This window comes from Daphnia carinata, chromosome 3 (genome assembly GCF_022539665.2).
Source record: "Daphnia carinata strain CSIRO-1 chromosome 3, CSIRO_AGI_Dcar_HiC_V3, whole genome shotgun sequence".
In the NCBI taxonomy this organism is placed as follows: domain Eukaryota; kingdom Metazoa; phylum Arthropoda; class Branchiopoda; order Diplostraca; family Daphniidae; genus Daphnia; species Daphnia carinata.
In genome coordinates, this window is record NC_081333.1 from 995885 (window position 1) to 1011909 (window position 16025).

Here is a 16025-nt window from a genome sequence, read left to right on the forward strand (position 1 = left end):
TTGAAGAGAGCCAAGGCTCGGCATTTATATATAGTACAAAATATCTATGTAAAAAAAAATACTTAAAAAACTAAAAATAATTAAACAAATGAAAAGGATACAATCAAACAGTCACCTGATTTTTTTGTTCGACGATCGAATCGCAGGTTTATGTGTACGCACTCGCATAGTCAATAACAGTAAGTGATAGATACATCTTGGGGTGTATTACGCTCATCTCAAAAACATGAATTTGCATTAAAAGAATAAAACTAGATAGAATCACAACAAAAAAATAAATCAAAAATACAAAATTCTTCACCAGAAGACAAATCCTCTTCGCATTCCGTACTACATCATATTTTTCTTTGTGTGTTCGATCCATCATATAAACAGTTGAATATTATCCTTTTTGAACACTAGCACAGAAATGAAGACAAAAAAAAAAAGGACGATCAGAAAAAGTTGTAGGTTCTAGTTTTATAAATGTCTCTTGGTTTTGTTGTCGTCCACGAAAGCGACACGGATTCTTGATACACATTCCGTACGATTCCAGATGAAATGTTGTGCAATAGGTCGATCATCTTGCCGTGAAAAATTGGATATTTCCGAGCCAATGCAGAGTCCAATACGTCAGGCATAATATTGACATGACCTGGGCCGTGTTAGGTAAGCAGGAACCCCCTCCACCGCTCCGATTGCCGTGTTGCATCGCCGCTGGATGTTCTCCTACGCGTATCGTAATAAAATAGTCAGCATGGCTTTAGTTAATCGGCTTTCGTGTGAAAAGCAAACAAATAGATTTGCTAAAAATAACGCATACGTTAATACATATCAGATAGCAATTCATGAGTTTTCAAATTATAGAAATCGTTGGCTGTTTCAATATCACAAATGGCCACCACTAGAGAACGTACTTGCAATCAATAATTTAATTTCCGTCATCTTTTATTGGAGCCTTTTGGCCTAGCTGTCATTCCTTCCACGTTTTTATGATGTCTTTACAAGCGTTTATTGTGAATACTGAAAGATTGCGAAAGTTCTTGCAGCGTTGAATTCCAGCAGTACTCTGATCGATTCTCTTTACAAGCAGATAAGTGAACCACGTCGTTGCCTTTTATATAGTGAACATCGCAAACTGACACAAAAGCGGGCAGAAAACGAAGTAAAATAAAAGAGTGCTGAATCGTAAAATGATTGTTAAGATTTGTTCGAAGTCCCCCAAGAGGAAGTTACATAAACAAAAATGGCTTTCGTCTACTAAATGTTGAATTTTTTTGTAGTTAAATGCTCACAAACACACGAATTAGCTTCAATTGCAAACAACTAGTGGAACGCTGTATGTTTTGTTTTACTGGAGAAATGCTTCTACGTTCATGCGTCTCGCAGGCGAATTAAGAGTCTTGAAATCAATTTAACCTTATTAACGTACGCACTAAGTTATCGCCTACGTCGACCGTGTGTCAGGTTGATATGGAATAATGACGACCATACGACTACAGAAATTACATTACTTCATTTGGTGTCCCCATACAATATGCATGTGACATCTGGAAGGATATACATGCTACGGAGAACTCTTGATGCTTCGTTAACGTAAATCGATAAAATGGCAGGCGAAAGAGCTGCAAAGTACAACTACGGTAGATTCATTTTTGTGTAGTGAGCAACAAAAGAAAGGTTAAGCTAATATGGTGCGTTACTGTTGCGAGTGTCCATGTAAGCCTAACGTCACATAAGTTTCCACTTGCATTTTTTTCATTTTATTTTTCGTATTTCATTCTGTACTTTTACCGTTAAACACAACGACGTACAATTTCTCATTGGCCATTACCGCATTTCATATTTTATATTACCCAAATTGTGTTTCACACGAAGATCGCGATATAACTTACCACTTAGAACATGGACGAGAACTGAAACCGGCAAAGCGTCAGACGGCCGGCAAGTGTAATTGCCGCCATCGGAAGCTGAGGCGCGAGGCAAAAGGAATCGAGATGAAATGAATTGTTCACTTCGCTCAGTGGCCAATGATAACGATCCACGCGCTGTTTCTAACGACACTAGTTGGTCATCGTGATACCAGGTAAGATTTGAGTCTGGTCCATTGATGGCTCCACGTAACGTGCATGTCAGCGATAATGTGCTACCTTGAATGTAACAGCAAAAATTGGTATTTTTACTTGCGCTGTATTAGACTATGCAATTTAATGATTACCTTGCCGGACGTGTACTTCGGATGGCCCGGCTATTTGTGCCTGTCCAGCTATGGGATGCAAAAAAAAAGTGTTTTTATGTGGGAGAGTTTCGCAGTGAGCCTCACTAAGGAGCAAAGTTTCGCATTCACGAAAAAGCAATGAGGTGAAAACAATAACAAGACATAATTAATAACGTGTTACAATGTAATTGGTACGATACAGGCACTTAGTTTACTTTAGCCGCGCATTTAATGATGCATAACATCCGAATTAGAGGAGGAATCCGCAAAAATGTCCTGTCTACCTCTTCAGCTTACATCATACCTGTACACTGATTGCAAGAAGAACGAAAATATTGTGAAACGAATTAAACTAATCAGATTTACAAATTCTTCTGCATTATACCGTTATGTCACGTTTCGTAAATTCATGTCGTTGTGGTGGAATTTAAAAAATGTTACGTACTTTTAATGGAATGTAACATGATAAATAACTCGTCACTCGATAGATGACTTATCTAATGATTGATTACGTTTCCCTGTATAGCACGTTGCATCTTACTTTGTGCAAGGATAACCTTTGCCCAGTTAAAAGTGGTAATATTCGTGATGAGCACACAGCGTATGCCTTAGCTTTATTATTGTTCAGTAGAGTGATGAACCGATGTTGTTGGATTTTATCACTTACAAGACTCAGATCCGGAGTGTTTAAACGTGTTTATACGCGTAGCCCTTGTTAAAAATAATTTGTTTAACAACTTACTATGAACTTGGAGATGAACTGGCCAGTTGATTTTGGGCTCTGTGTTGACTTGACACTCATCTGAGAATTAAAAAAAATACAGAATAATAAATGAAGTGACTAAAATGAAGTATTACAGCCTTCAATTCATTACAGAAACCAGCATCGCGGGCTTGAACGGTCGAAATTCGTAGTTCCCAATCATCGCTAGTTGACTGGTGATGAACGCTGAAACGGCCGTCACTCGTATAGCTCACCAATGCTGACGTCAGAACGTGAAGATCTCTCTGGCGGATCCAAGATAACTACAGAAACAAAGTCGCATGTTAATGCGGCACTATACAACAAAATTGCTTTGGATTCTAAAAGGAACTTAATTGCGTCGGTGACTATACTGATTCACGTCACGGGCTAGTGAGCTATCCAAGAAACGGAATAGATGGGCAGAATGAAGTGTATGCAGAAAGGAAAAGAAAAGAGAGACACTAATCAACACCCGGGTATAATTCCCTCTTCCGTATGGCACGTCTTTAATAAAGGGCATAGAGTTCGGTTCACCGTATCCATTTTAACAACCACATTTTGCTTTACAGTCTGGCATAGACAATTTTAACATTAGCAAAGACGTCATTCTAAAATTCAGATGGGAAGGAAAGAGAAAAAAATTGTGGTTAATTGAATTTTTCAATCAAACGGCTGCTCATTTCTGGGTAATAATTCAGTTACAGTTACAATGTCCGTTCTCTTTCTCTTCGACTTCTTTTTATTATTGAACTGTGTCTTTTGTAGTTTCGACTCAATTGTCTGTAGCTTTATGTAGCGTCTGGTCGCTGGGTCCAAAACATGTATAAGGCTCAAATATTGGCAGAGGAAAAAGGAATAGGACGAGATAAGAAACAAGAAATTCAATATGCTGCGACCTCTTAAACAATTGCTGGTTTCAATCAATCTATTTCTTTTTTCTCTTTCTTTATTCGGTATATATATATTTTTAATTCCCCCACTTGTGCCCTGCGCCCTATATATATTGAAGAAAGACAGAAACCGTATTTGCCCGGTATCAACAAACTTCCGGACAACGGATATGGAGCGTTTCCTTATATGCCACCATTTTCACCGGTGTGGAAGGATAAAAAATACCGTTTTCCATTCTTTTTTTTTTGAAAATAGCCACTTTGATTTAAGTAGCTACTATTATTAGGTGTATCGCTACCACTAATGATGTTTCGGAGGACTTTAATTGCGTAAACATTTCAAAACAGTCACTGAAGTTTAAAGGTTAAAAGAATGAATACAGAATGTTCTTGAGATGAGTAACACAATTAAAATACGTAACGCAGAGAAACCTGAACGACGTGTTTTTGCAAGAATAAATATTTCGTACTTTTTAATGAAAAAAAAAGAAAACTTTTGCCTTTGTTGAAGTTTCCTCCACCACTCGGTTTTCTAATATCAAAACCCCTAATGTCACGCCCTTTCCCACATTATTAGATAACGTTCTTGTTGCAAAACAGAAATTTCCTTCTTTTTTCAAAAATGTTGCTGGGGAAAACCAAAGGTTTTTTCGCAGCGCTTGGCGACATGCCAGATTACATCTGCGGCCTTCGAAGAATAAAGGAAATATTTTTTTTGAGGAACACCAACTACTGCAAGAATACTTCAATAATGATCCCGTATTAATGTTATTGTAAAGGTTTACGTGGTACGTCGAATGCTTTCCGTAACTATGGTAATGACAGCAGAGATATTCGTCTAGCCTGTATATAGCAAGAGTATTGATTCGTGATCTGAAGGTGATGGTAAAGCACGTAACAATGAAAAGTAATACACATATACGGATTGGCATTTTGCAACTCGATGAGTGTTTGCTCTTAAATATTTGAACGAGTTACCTCCAATTAATGCGCAACATTAAAACAAGTAAAAAGCAAAATACTTGTTCATTTTTGTTTTTATGCGACTACCATCGACTATAGGATTTCAATCCTCTAACATCATCCAAGCAATCAAAGATATTTTTCTAAATTTCCGTTGTTGACATGCGCATTTCTGTACGCATTTTTAAATGGTGAATCCTCAGAAGATAAGTTACCATTCGGTCGCCTAGGAGCCTCGTCCGGCACTTGAGAACAACCGGCTGTCCAAGAATGACAGAAACGTTGGTCGGCCAAGTGGCTTCGAAGTATGGTTTGCTGATGGGCAGCGTAGCTGAGGGAAGAATTTCGCCACCGAATTCAACTCCAGAGACCTCTCCGACCACCTTCTCTGCAGGCAGCTGAAGATTTATGATTTTCGCATCGTGACTACGTTTCATCCGTTTGACAGTGCGTAGCGCATCAGCGTTCCATTCATTCCGTAAGATGGTCTCGTGTGTTCTTGTCGGGAACTGCATTGCATTAGGCGACGACCACGGCTGACTGGCTGGCGAGCTGCCGTCCGGATTCAATCCATCAGCACTCCGCCATACCAGAGTCATGGGATCTAGACAGAAAAATACGCAGATCAATACGGAAATAAGAAAAACATCAGCGGATAAAAAATAAATAAATAAATAAAATAAGCCAATCGTCTATAGTTCTTCCGTCCACCATCCCTCTATAAAGGTTATTCGATTGTTCAAAGAAAAGCCAACCGCTCAGCACGCTGTCTGTCAAACACAACGCGTAGGAAACTAAGCATAACGCGCGTTGCTACGGATCAATTCTTGCTCGTTCATCCGTGGCTTAATAAACAAGTGCAGAGCTTATATGTAGTTTACTACAAAGACATGTACAACAAAAGCCACGATAAGTTGGCCCTGTGAACTTTATAATCACCTTCATTAAGCACCCTCTTTCTGTGAAGCTATTAAGCTAAATAGTTGTTGCTAACTCACGATAGCGGGGACTGATGTAAGTATCTAGTGTGTTCTGTCAAGAAACTTTTAGTTTCCAGATTACGATGTGCATGGAAAATGCTCATGAAAGGCGTTTAAGCAAAAACGGTGATAAAGAAATAATAATACGTTTTCGTAATAGCCATGCGAAATGGTATGTTTAACGAGAAGTCGCGAAATTTATGGCCTTTCAGTTTTGGCAGACTTTTGTGAATTCGAATAAGAAATCTAAGCGTTATTGATCTTTGTCAAGGCGTATTCCGATTTGCCATTAAACTCTATTTTTTATTTAGATAATCTTCACAAACTGTGTTTATGCGGCGAAATTTGCTGTAAGCCCGCGTTTTATGTTGCTATGGTTGCAGCCATCTTTTTAGTAAATAACGAGCAATTTCCAAATCAAAGAAGGCGTTCAGCTGTTAGGGGGATGAAATGCCAGCGAGAATAATTGAAAATTGGCCTTTAGGCGGTTGAAGACGTACAGTTCTTTTGATCAGAACGTGTACCACATTCAAACATTTCAGCAAAATTGCACTCACGATTCGTAAGGTGTGCGAATGATTTGTCTTCTGTTGGTACCACAAAATTGGGACACGTACGTGAACTTCTCCGCAATGCCATCAATAGTTAAAATTGCATTAGTTTCTAAGAACGCTTTACTTTTTCCGCATTCACATGAATTTCCGCATTTCATGAAGTTTAAGTTCCATTCAAATGCCGCCTTTATGCAAGCAAGCCTTAATAGTGCTTGAATGTTATTTTACAATCAGAAATTATTTCCAGCACTTGATATACGAAGTAGTTTTTGCTGTGCTGTTCGTGCCATTTGTTGGTTCCGTTTCATGGTCGTTATCGATAAACAAACGGAAACAAAGCCGATAATACAATTTGGGTCTGTACGTGTTGGATTTGCTATTCGAAGGCCGGCCTGATGGGTGGGCCTAGCTTAATCAATCAAATGAAACGAGCTGCTCTCGAAGCATTCACAGCGTCAGCGAACGTGTGCGTTGTATTGAAACGTGCTCGGATTTGCGCTGCAGCAAAAAATGCAGTCACTTAGCGTATCTCATCCGTTACAAAACACATATGGTGGGTTATGGGGTCCCTGAAGCTACGAATTCAACCTAGGCCTGTGTAAAGAAAATTCTTCCGATGATATAACGCTCATCGTGCCCCGCAGCTGTAGCTTTGTTCACGACGAAAATGCTTGTGGGTGCACGGTTTTTAACAAACCGTAGATGCGTTCGCAGTTTGTGCTTTTGGCATTAGCTGAAACGTAAGTGGTTTACAAAGAATTGTTGACGGGCACCTTACAACCGTTATTTATAAGGGTGCTTGTGTGCCCTTATAAAGATATATAGACAGGTAAATCAAGACGCAATCAGCTTAGGCAACCTACTTTCGTTTGTTCGTCTCATGTCTTTCAATTACAATTGCAGGAGAAATCGGTTTTTAAATGGTCATCAACTTTGATCTATTTAATCGGCATCGATGGTCATGCCGACAGAAATGCAATATTCACATTGTAACGGTTTTCGTTTAAATAAGAAGTTAACATTTCATCCCATGCAGTCGCTTTAACTATGCAATATCCATTTCATTGACATTGTCCGTTTTCAAAAAAAAAAAGGCATTACACTTATTCTTTGTCGTTAATTATGCAAAGGGTTAAAATATTAATCAAAAGTTTTCACTAAATTCTACATTTTCAGTCACAACAAGAGACGGGTTTCAATTCTAGCAAATATTCTTTCCTCTCTGATTGAATTACATTTCTAGGACATTTCTTTGGTGCTCTGCGTGGTTATTTTGGCAATAACCTCTGGTATCCAGTCTGCAACATGATCATTTATCACGTGCCTTATAGACACACTGGTTAAGTTTGATGCCATCAGAATGAAAGATAAAACTAGACCTATCATAAAAATATAGAACCACCGACAGCATGGCTATTCTAGTATGATTGCGTATTACTTGAACATCATCGATTACTTTTCGACGATGCTTGACATCTTGTAACTGAAGCAGCGCACGATCTAATCGGACAGCTCCGTAAAACATGGACTTTGGCATAAAGAAGACCCATAGCATAAAGCCATGGTACGCAGTATCACTACAATGGACATTCTATCTGTGATTGTCGAAGCGAAAATACCGCAACAACAACAACAACAACAAAAATGTTTGGAATTGTTTGCGTCACGAGAAAAGAGAGAAAAATCATATTTGTCATCTTATAACGCAAGGTTAGATATGAATAGTTCAGTTGAAAAATGGTAGCAAAGGAATTTAATCATGTCAAACGGAATTGGATATAGTTCAGATTTGGCTGCCTCCCTCCTGCAATTTTAGCCCACCCTTTTTTTTAATTGGGATTTTTCTTGGTGCAACGTTTGGACACAATCAGAAGATGTTAGGTATAATTTTCTCAATATCCTTTAACTGCAAACGCTAACTAGATATGTCCGTCAAAGGATACAGCGCTTCGAAGCAATATTGTGGTACCAGAAAGAAATAACTATAGCTTTGTACACCGTCATCGTAACGCCGGATGCGCGATTTATCGCGGAAAATGAACCCTTAAAGAACAGCGTAGCATTGCAGTTATACAACACGTAACGCAAGGCAAAATTGAGGAACTCCCTACATGCCTCAAGCAAACACCATTCTATAGCTGTGCTTTCTATTTAGTAGGAAATAATGGATTTCGATAGACATCTGTGAGGGATCATTGTTAAATAGCCGCTAGAGTACTATAGTGGCTCAAGATGGATGTCGGCAGGTCTCCAAACATCTTCTACATGTTGAGTCGTATATAGATACACTTCAGGCTCGTGTGTCTCATGGCTCAAATCGATCCGTCTCCAACTGCGCTGTTGATCGTTGCTTTATCATTTTTCTTTTTTAACCGCATCCATCGTATCGTGAATTGACATTTCTTTAGAGATTGGCAGGCAAGATGCAGCAACGCGCAGACCAACTTTTGCCCGCAAATGGCAGCTTACCGCTCAGTTACACAATCAAAATTGCATTTGAAAATAGAATTTGAGACTCAACATCAAAATGGAAAGTAAGCCCAGCAAAACGTACTCAGCTATACCTTGCCGATCAGCGATACGTACATCTATTGCAAAGCTGATTCACCATGGCAATTTAATTTTTGCGTTGGAGTTCATCGCATCGTTCTCAATTCGAGAAATAAAAAAAGAGAGACGATGAAGTGCAACGGCTGCTTGATTAAATTTCTTTGCTGGCGCACTTTGTGTCGTGTCTTTTTGGCTTTAGCACGTGACACACACAGATTTTTTTCCCCCCTTACATACACACAAATGCTTGGCGTGTTTGATGGATCACCGATTCGTAGTCTATGTCGTGACGAATCTTCTTTAAAGGCTGACGATGAATACTGATGCGGCTTTCACTCATCTTCCAGTGCAGGCTCTCTCTATAGAGACGTTGCTCGCTCTGGTATCGTTCGTATCTTGATTACTTCTCGCCGGGAGAAAGGCAAAACAAAAAAAAAAAAAAAAGACGTGGGAGGGGGGGGAGGAGATGTAAAACGAATAAAGATCCATACATTCACAAAATAGAGGACAAGGTTTGTGGAAAAGAATAAGACCAAATGACGCTGAAAATATCCTAGTTGATATTAGGGTGCCAGTATCTGCGCTATACGAGAGAGGACAAGAGGGAGGAGCTGGGACCTTGTGTGGACATCTATCATCGTCAAGAATATCCTCGGCAAAAAGGGAGGTTAAACAAAAAAGAAAAGAATAGATTGATTGTCTAACCTAGAACTGTTGAAGGGAAATACAGCGGGTTCCCCGTGCTGCATGCTATATAAAATCTAACTATAGTTTAAACGATTCAGATATTTATTATTCAATTGAATGGTAGATAAAATATCAGCAGTAGGAGAGTATATGTATATATATATCGAGAGTTTGTTTTTTTGTTTTTTTGTTTTTCGCAACCTTAGAGGAAAAAAAAGCAAAGACAGAGAGCGAACGTACATGTAACCAGGGCGATAACCGGGTTAGTGAACGACATTGAACATAAATTAATCGGCCGGAACGGTCGACAGTTGAAATATACTCGGTCGTCGCTTCTTAGATCTAAAGAGTCATAAATTGTCACCAATGAATGCGAGGGCCCAGTGCGTGGAAAATATAGGACTCACGTCTAAGCAGGTAGTGCGCAATAAAATATATGTACGCACATACGAATGGAAACGGTCCAGCGACAAGCCTCTGTACCTCGATTGCGTCTTGCAAACAAAAGAAAAGGATTGTTTTCATGCTTTGAGGGTATAAAACTCTGCTGCGATGGCCCCGCCCTAATTTTATCAGGAAATTAGAGGGCGGAAACACAACGACAAATGGTCGATGCTATCCTCCCGCCTCTGTTGATTGATTATACGATGCAAACATTGTACCAAAAGGAGATTTGATATTACGTAAGGATGTGTGTCTTGAAGACGTTGATCCTTGGCTGATGGTATTACCTGAAATTACTAAAATTATGTCAAAAAGCTCTTATGACAACCACTTACTACGTACTAAGTTTAATATAGTAAGAGCTTGCCAAAACGAAAATCGTAAGGTCTTTAGGGAGGTTTAATCTCAGCTGAGATGTCTCATTGATATAGTCGCAATTCAACCAGAATCCATATTTTATTTTAATTTTAAAGATATGTTTGTAAACCTCTTTAGGCGATGAAACGTATTCGATATACTAATAGTGCTTATGTTCTGCACTTGAAATTTCCAAGTACCGCGTGCGGGATTGTGCAACGTGCGCAGCTCGTCGGAGAGTATCGAACCTTATCTGAAACCCAGATACTGGAGCGCTTTTCGAAGAATATGAAACTTAGGTTACTTGAGATTTTATCAATTTGTTTACATTCGTGGACGACGCATTGAGATTCGACAACAAATGAATTATGGTGGGCAGCTTACATGCAATAGGGTTTCTGGAATTGCTAATCTCAATTTACCCGCTTAAGCAAAAAAAAAAAAAAAAAAAATGAAACTCAACAATTGAAAATTTCATGCTGTATTAATGTAAGGCCATTCGCAGTAACCTCATAATAAACATGTTCGTGACATCAGCTACCTACTAAACAGAAAACTGAAAACGTTCTTCCTAAAGAGTAATATTCCACACGCGCTGCTGTTCGCATTTGCTTTTCACTCTGGATCTTCATCCAACCTCCGTTTAATTAACGCCCCAAAGAAAGAAATTTACACCAGCAAAATATTCATTAGGAAAGATAAGCTTCTGTAGTTCCATGTTATATAACACACAATTCTTCTTCACGAAGAGGTGTAAGCGCATGAGAGAAAGCAAAATTGCCTGTCAGAGTAGTATCTTACACCCCACATTTTGGGAGGTAGAAAAAATAAGAAATAATACGAAACTTCAAAGCAAACAGAAGGGCTTTTCGGAAGAACTTTTTATGATAAAATAATAATTATCTATAGCCCTATGGCGTTCTATTTGTATATACAGTATAGGGCTAGAATTACAGTGTTTCGTGCCCGTCGAAGTAGACTGTCTTGGGTTCTGTTAGCGATACATGGGTGCGTATACCGCCATCGTGCTATATCTTGTGATTGGTGGTATGGATGCGACTATATAAAGTGATGGCCGTAGGGTTCACGCGTATTGTTTGGCTTCTCCTCTTGGTTTTTTCGTTCTTTATCCATCGTTCGCTTAGGCGGCTTTATCACGGCCACCGAACAAGAAAAGCACAAACATCAACTTCTGTTTAAATATACACTCTAATTGAAATAGTTCAAGTCCGCAGAGATTCCTACTTGCACACAGAGCAAGACAAAAAGAAATTACACAGCTTGAGAGAATAAACTAGCTTTCTTAATTGTGCCGCATCACTTCAAAAATGACCCAACTCCCCAAAATCACCTTCACTGTAGGCGCTAAATAAATCCAAACAAGACAGCAAAAAAAAAGTGGTTGTTACATAACAAGTGGAAAAAAAAAGAATAAGTATTTAGATAACAGTCTAGATTTCAAGTTGTTCGTGACGTAGAAAAGGCCAACCAATAAAAAAAGGCAACTCACAGCGAGGCGTCCGCAAATAGTTTGCCTTGTTATTATGCTAGACAAGTCCATGTGTGTAGCTGAATAGGAGCGTGTCTTCTCGCGACAGTTTTGCAGCGCACTCCAGATAGGATTGCGACAAATCTCAAAGCTCTAAGGCAAAAGCAAAGAAGGCGGTGACCGATATCGGTGCTGTCTTCGAATTGGATCACAGACGCTATAGCAATTTCTAAATAGGCACTTTGACATTTGAGACGTGTACTCGGTAACCTGCAACCATAGCAAATTGATACCAACCTAGCCTGAATTCATTTTTCCTTACGCGATAAAACAAAGACTCTTCACGTAACGTTCACTATGCGCAGCTCATTTTGGGTGGCATTGGGCCGGATTGTTCGAGAAACGTGCAATTCCATCACTGCTTCTTGCGCACATCGATAGGTGTACTAAAAATTCCACGAATTCATCGATCGTGGTTGGTATATTCCACCATAACAGTTTTTTCTTTCACTTTAAGCCTATTGAAGGCTTACGTGTACAGTTACATTTCCAAAAAAGCGCATCCACAGGTGTAGCGATTGGTCACCAACGTTCATGGGGACTTCCATTAAACCCATTTTCAAACGTATCACAATCCCGGGATGGCAATTGCACAACCTTCATCGATAACAAGGTGTGAAGAGGCTTATAATCAAGCTATCAAATATAAACTTGGCTAGTGTTGAAAATGCAATAGAGCATTGTCCCGCACGCCCTGAGAAACCAATACAATTGAGTCACCAATAACAATGACCGAATGGCCCTCGTATACGCAACCGATTGTTGAATTCTTTATGGGTCAGTATTACATTGTTTCATCACTCAAGTCTTTGGCCAGAGAGAATGTCGCGAATAACTGATTGTAGCTCTCGAACAAGTTGAAACAGTACGAAACCTTTGTTTTTCAAATAATTCTGCCGATGAAGGAGGTTCAAAGAGTGGGACGTTAATTGATTTCTTTTATACGCCCTAGCGTGATTTTCCACTTATGTTGTCAAGGGAATTTGTGATGAACATTCTATATACTCTTGTGATCGGCTTGTGTTTTCGTAGTTGCAAGCTGCGCAAAACAAATCCGACGCGGCCCAAAAACTGTCTGTTGCCAAGTGTGTCGCCAATCTGTCCAACTGATTCAATTTGGACTTGTTTCTTAGCAAACATGATCATATTCTTTTATATATATATATACATATTATTATTATTGTCGCATCAAACGACAGTACGTTATTTTTTTTTTTTTTTGTTCCTCTTTTCCGGAAAAGTATCGGTACACATTATTGAATCTTGTTACCACTATAAATGGTGCAGCTATGCGATTTAGTTGTATTTCTCTTAGACAAAACATATCGAATTGTATACGAATGTGCATCTCGATATGTGTATAGATGTCGGGGGGTTTTCGGCTTTATAACAATTGCTGGCGAACGTCACATCTTATTTTATTTTTTTAACGTGCCATCTTGATATTGTGCAGCCATGGCACACACAATCGTGAACACAGGGACGGAGATTGTAGAATCGTCTACTTGTCGGCATCGACGAAATAACAAGTTCTCCCTTTTTTTTTCTTATTCTTCAAAGGTCCTTATACTTCGCTTGTCTTGTTTTCAAAACACGTTCTTCTGTCTACTAGTTTTTTATGCACGGGACGAGGGTGTTGTGGACTTTTGCCAGCGAGAAATGTCTCTCGCTACGATTGGTCAAACACTTATCATCACGTAGGCTTCAACTTTTGCTGTGTCATCGAATTCGCATCAGCATTTTTGAAAAATTGAAGACCATCCCGCCATAGAATTTCGAAGCAGAACACGAACCCAGTGACATTTCTAACGCGGTTAAGCAATTTCAATCAAATTTTTATTGTTGTTGTGTAATAATCAATGGCGACAGGAAGACGTAGAATAATTTACAGTTCGCAATCACGAGCGTTACAGTCTTATTTGAATATTTGGCAGTTCAAATCATGCAAATCGATCTGAGGTGACAACGGGTATTTCTTTGATAAATGAACTGAAAATACTCGTCCCTATGTGTTATCAGGGGATGCGGCCAGTGAATAAAGTATAACCAGCGTCTGACGTTTGTTGAATAACAACGTCTCGTAAATTCAGATTAACTCACGAAAAAAAAAATTAAATGTGACATTCTCGGAGGCCAGTCATTGAAGAGTCTGTTTTTAATCCAGCCACAGAGTATATACTGTATATGAGGTCAACTGGTATGTTTATATGATAGTCTATGTGAAGAATGTGTCCATTCTGCACAGACTCAAAAGGAAAGAGTAAAATCAATGTTTTCACGATATACTTTTCTCCGTAGTTTTGCGCTGAGGAGATCGGTGAAAAGCATTGCGAAATAGACAATGCAGTTACCAAACTGGGTACATTTGAAAACACACTCATTTCGTAATAAAGAAAAATATTTTTTTTAAAGATGGGAAAATTCATTTGCAAGGAAAGCTTTCACTTTTGTAAACGTACACTGATAATAATGATGTCAACGATCGCTGGGTCTTTTCCATTTTTATCAGAGGAAAACATGAACGAGTGAAAATGAAGTGAACGAAGACATTTTTAGCCATGAATTTTATGTATGCACGCTGTCGGGTCGATCGACGTATACGCTCGTACGCGTAGCCTAGAGATATGACACTTGAACAGCCAACATAATTTTCCTTGTCTGCGGTCGATTAAATGCTGAAGCACCAAACAGCGACTGCACACAGTTTCATTCTGTCTGAATAAGCGCGGCTATTCTTCGCGATTTTAAATTCCACAAAAAATAAAAGGAAAAACGAATCCCAAAGCACGAAATTTACGTATGAGAACAGAATAATCATCATGGCATTACACACGAATTCAGTGTGGTACCCCTCCCCCCCCGTCGTAAAAGTCCAACGAATCCATTTTTGAAAGGGAAAAAAACATAAAAAATCTACTGTTTTACCTCTGATTGTGAAAGAAGGCTTTCCTTGCGCCATACAGTAGGTAATCCAGGTGAAAGCAAATGTTACCACCAGTGTAACTTTCTTGAGTCTCGCCTCCGGTGGTAGCGCACTTTTACTCGCTTTAAACATATTTTCCGTTTTTTACGTTGGTTCAAGTTTCTTTCTTTCCTTTCCAACTGGAAAGCCCGCACTTTTTTTCTTTTTTTTTTGGGAAGAAGGTTAAATTTACTTTTAACACACTGACATGTCACTAGATTTTGTGTGTGTTCACGCGTGTGTGTGCCCGTCTAGTCAATAAACAAGACGTCGCTCTCGTCGTATTCTTTCAATTTCCTCTTTCTCACTTTGGACGTATAGTGGACGCGCAGAATGTTTACAGCGTCCGTCAGGGCCGCCGTGCAGGTACTACGTGAAACGGCCAATTTTCTCGCCTTTTGCTGGCCCGTCACATGTTGAGCGCGATAGATTTGCTTGCGACAACCAGTCAGCAGCTGCTGCGGCAGACACAGGATTTCCAGGGTTAAGGCCGTTTGATCACTTGCCACTTTTCCCGCAGCTGTTGCCAGTGTCAAAGAACGATCATAATCGATGTTCTTCTAATCCTATCATTCATCCATCGACCACAAAAAGAATACAAACATAAATGCAATCGCCTTTTCAATGGCTCTTTGCCTTCATCCCCAATATTGGGTTTCCAATATTGAAGTTTTAAATGAAATATCTCTCTCTGAAATTCTCACAGCACCCGGAAGGATCGTACTAGAAAACACTTCGAATGACGGTACAATCTTAAAATCGAATTTTATTTTTATTACTATTTTTTTCAATAGCCTAGCGATGGCACACACGAACGAGTTCACTTTGGCGTGAACGTGATAGCGTTTCGCTGTAAAGAGGCCAGTAGCACAATCAGAACTGAGTTAGACGAGCCGACTGCTTCTGCTGCGAAGCTGTAGCGCATAAATGGCGAGCGCAAGCGCTCTCAATGTTTCATTTTTTTTTTAAATATTTTATTTTTTTTTTTTTTTCAGTAAGGACCCAACTAAAGCTGCAATATAAGTTTCTTGAGCCTACGTGGACGATGACTTCGTTATGTAATTGACATGTAAGTTTATGTGCAGCAAAGAAGAAAAGGCTGGCGGCGTTCTGTGTCTAGCTGGCTCGGAAAACAACATCACATCAG

At 39.3% G+C, this 16025-nt stretch overlaps 1 protein-coding gene across 1 annotated transcript; it reads right to left on the reverse strand.

Annotated features, from left to right (window-relative positions):
• Positions 1–184: 184 nt before the first annotated feature.
• LOC130693222 (hemicentin-2-like) lies at positions 185–15747 on the reverse strand. The gene is made up of 7 exons (XM_057516351.2): positions 14842–15747; positions 5011–5399; positions 3073–3223; positions 2940–2999; positions 2198–2245; positions 1875–2129; positions 185–708 (listed from the first exon to the last, which is right to left on the reverse strand). Exons 1-7 carry the CDS (start codon positions 14969–14971, stop codon positions 560–562), a joined length of 1182 nt encoding a protein of 393 aa, XP_057372334.1. The 5' UTR covers positions 14972–15747; the 3' UTR covers positions 185–559.
• Positions 15748–16025: the final 278 nt, after the last annotated feature.

Coding starts and splice junctions, on each gene's coding strand:
- LOC130693222 (XM_057516351.2), bottom strand. CDS start 14,971: ATGTTTAAAGCGAGTAAAAGTGCGCTACCACCGGAGGCGAGACTCAAG. Junction 3,000..3,072: donor AGCCCGCGATGCTGGTTTCT/GTAATGAATTGA, acceptor TTTAATTCTCAG/ATGAGTGTCAAGTCAACACA. Junction 2,130..2,197: donor CGAAGTACACGTCCGGCAAG/GTAATCATTAAA, acceptor GTTACATTCAAG/GTAGCACATTATCGCTGACA.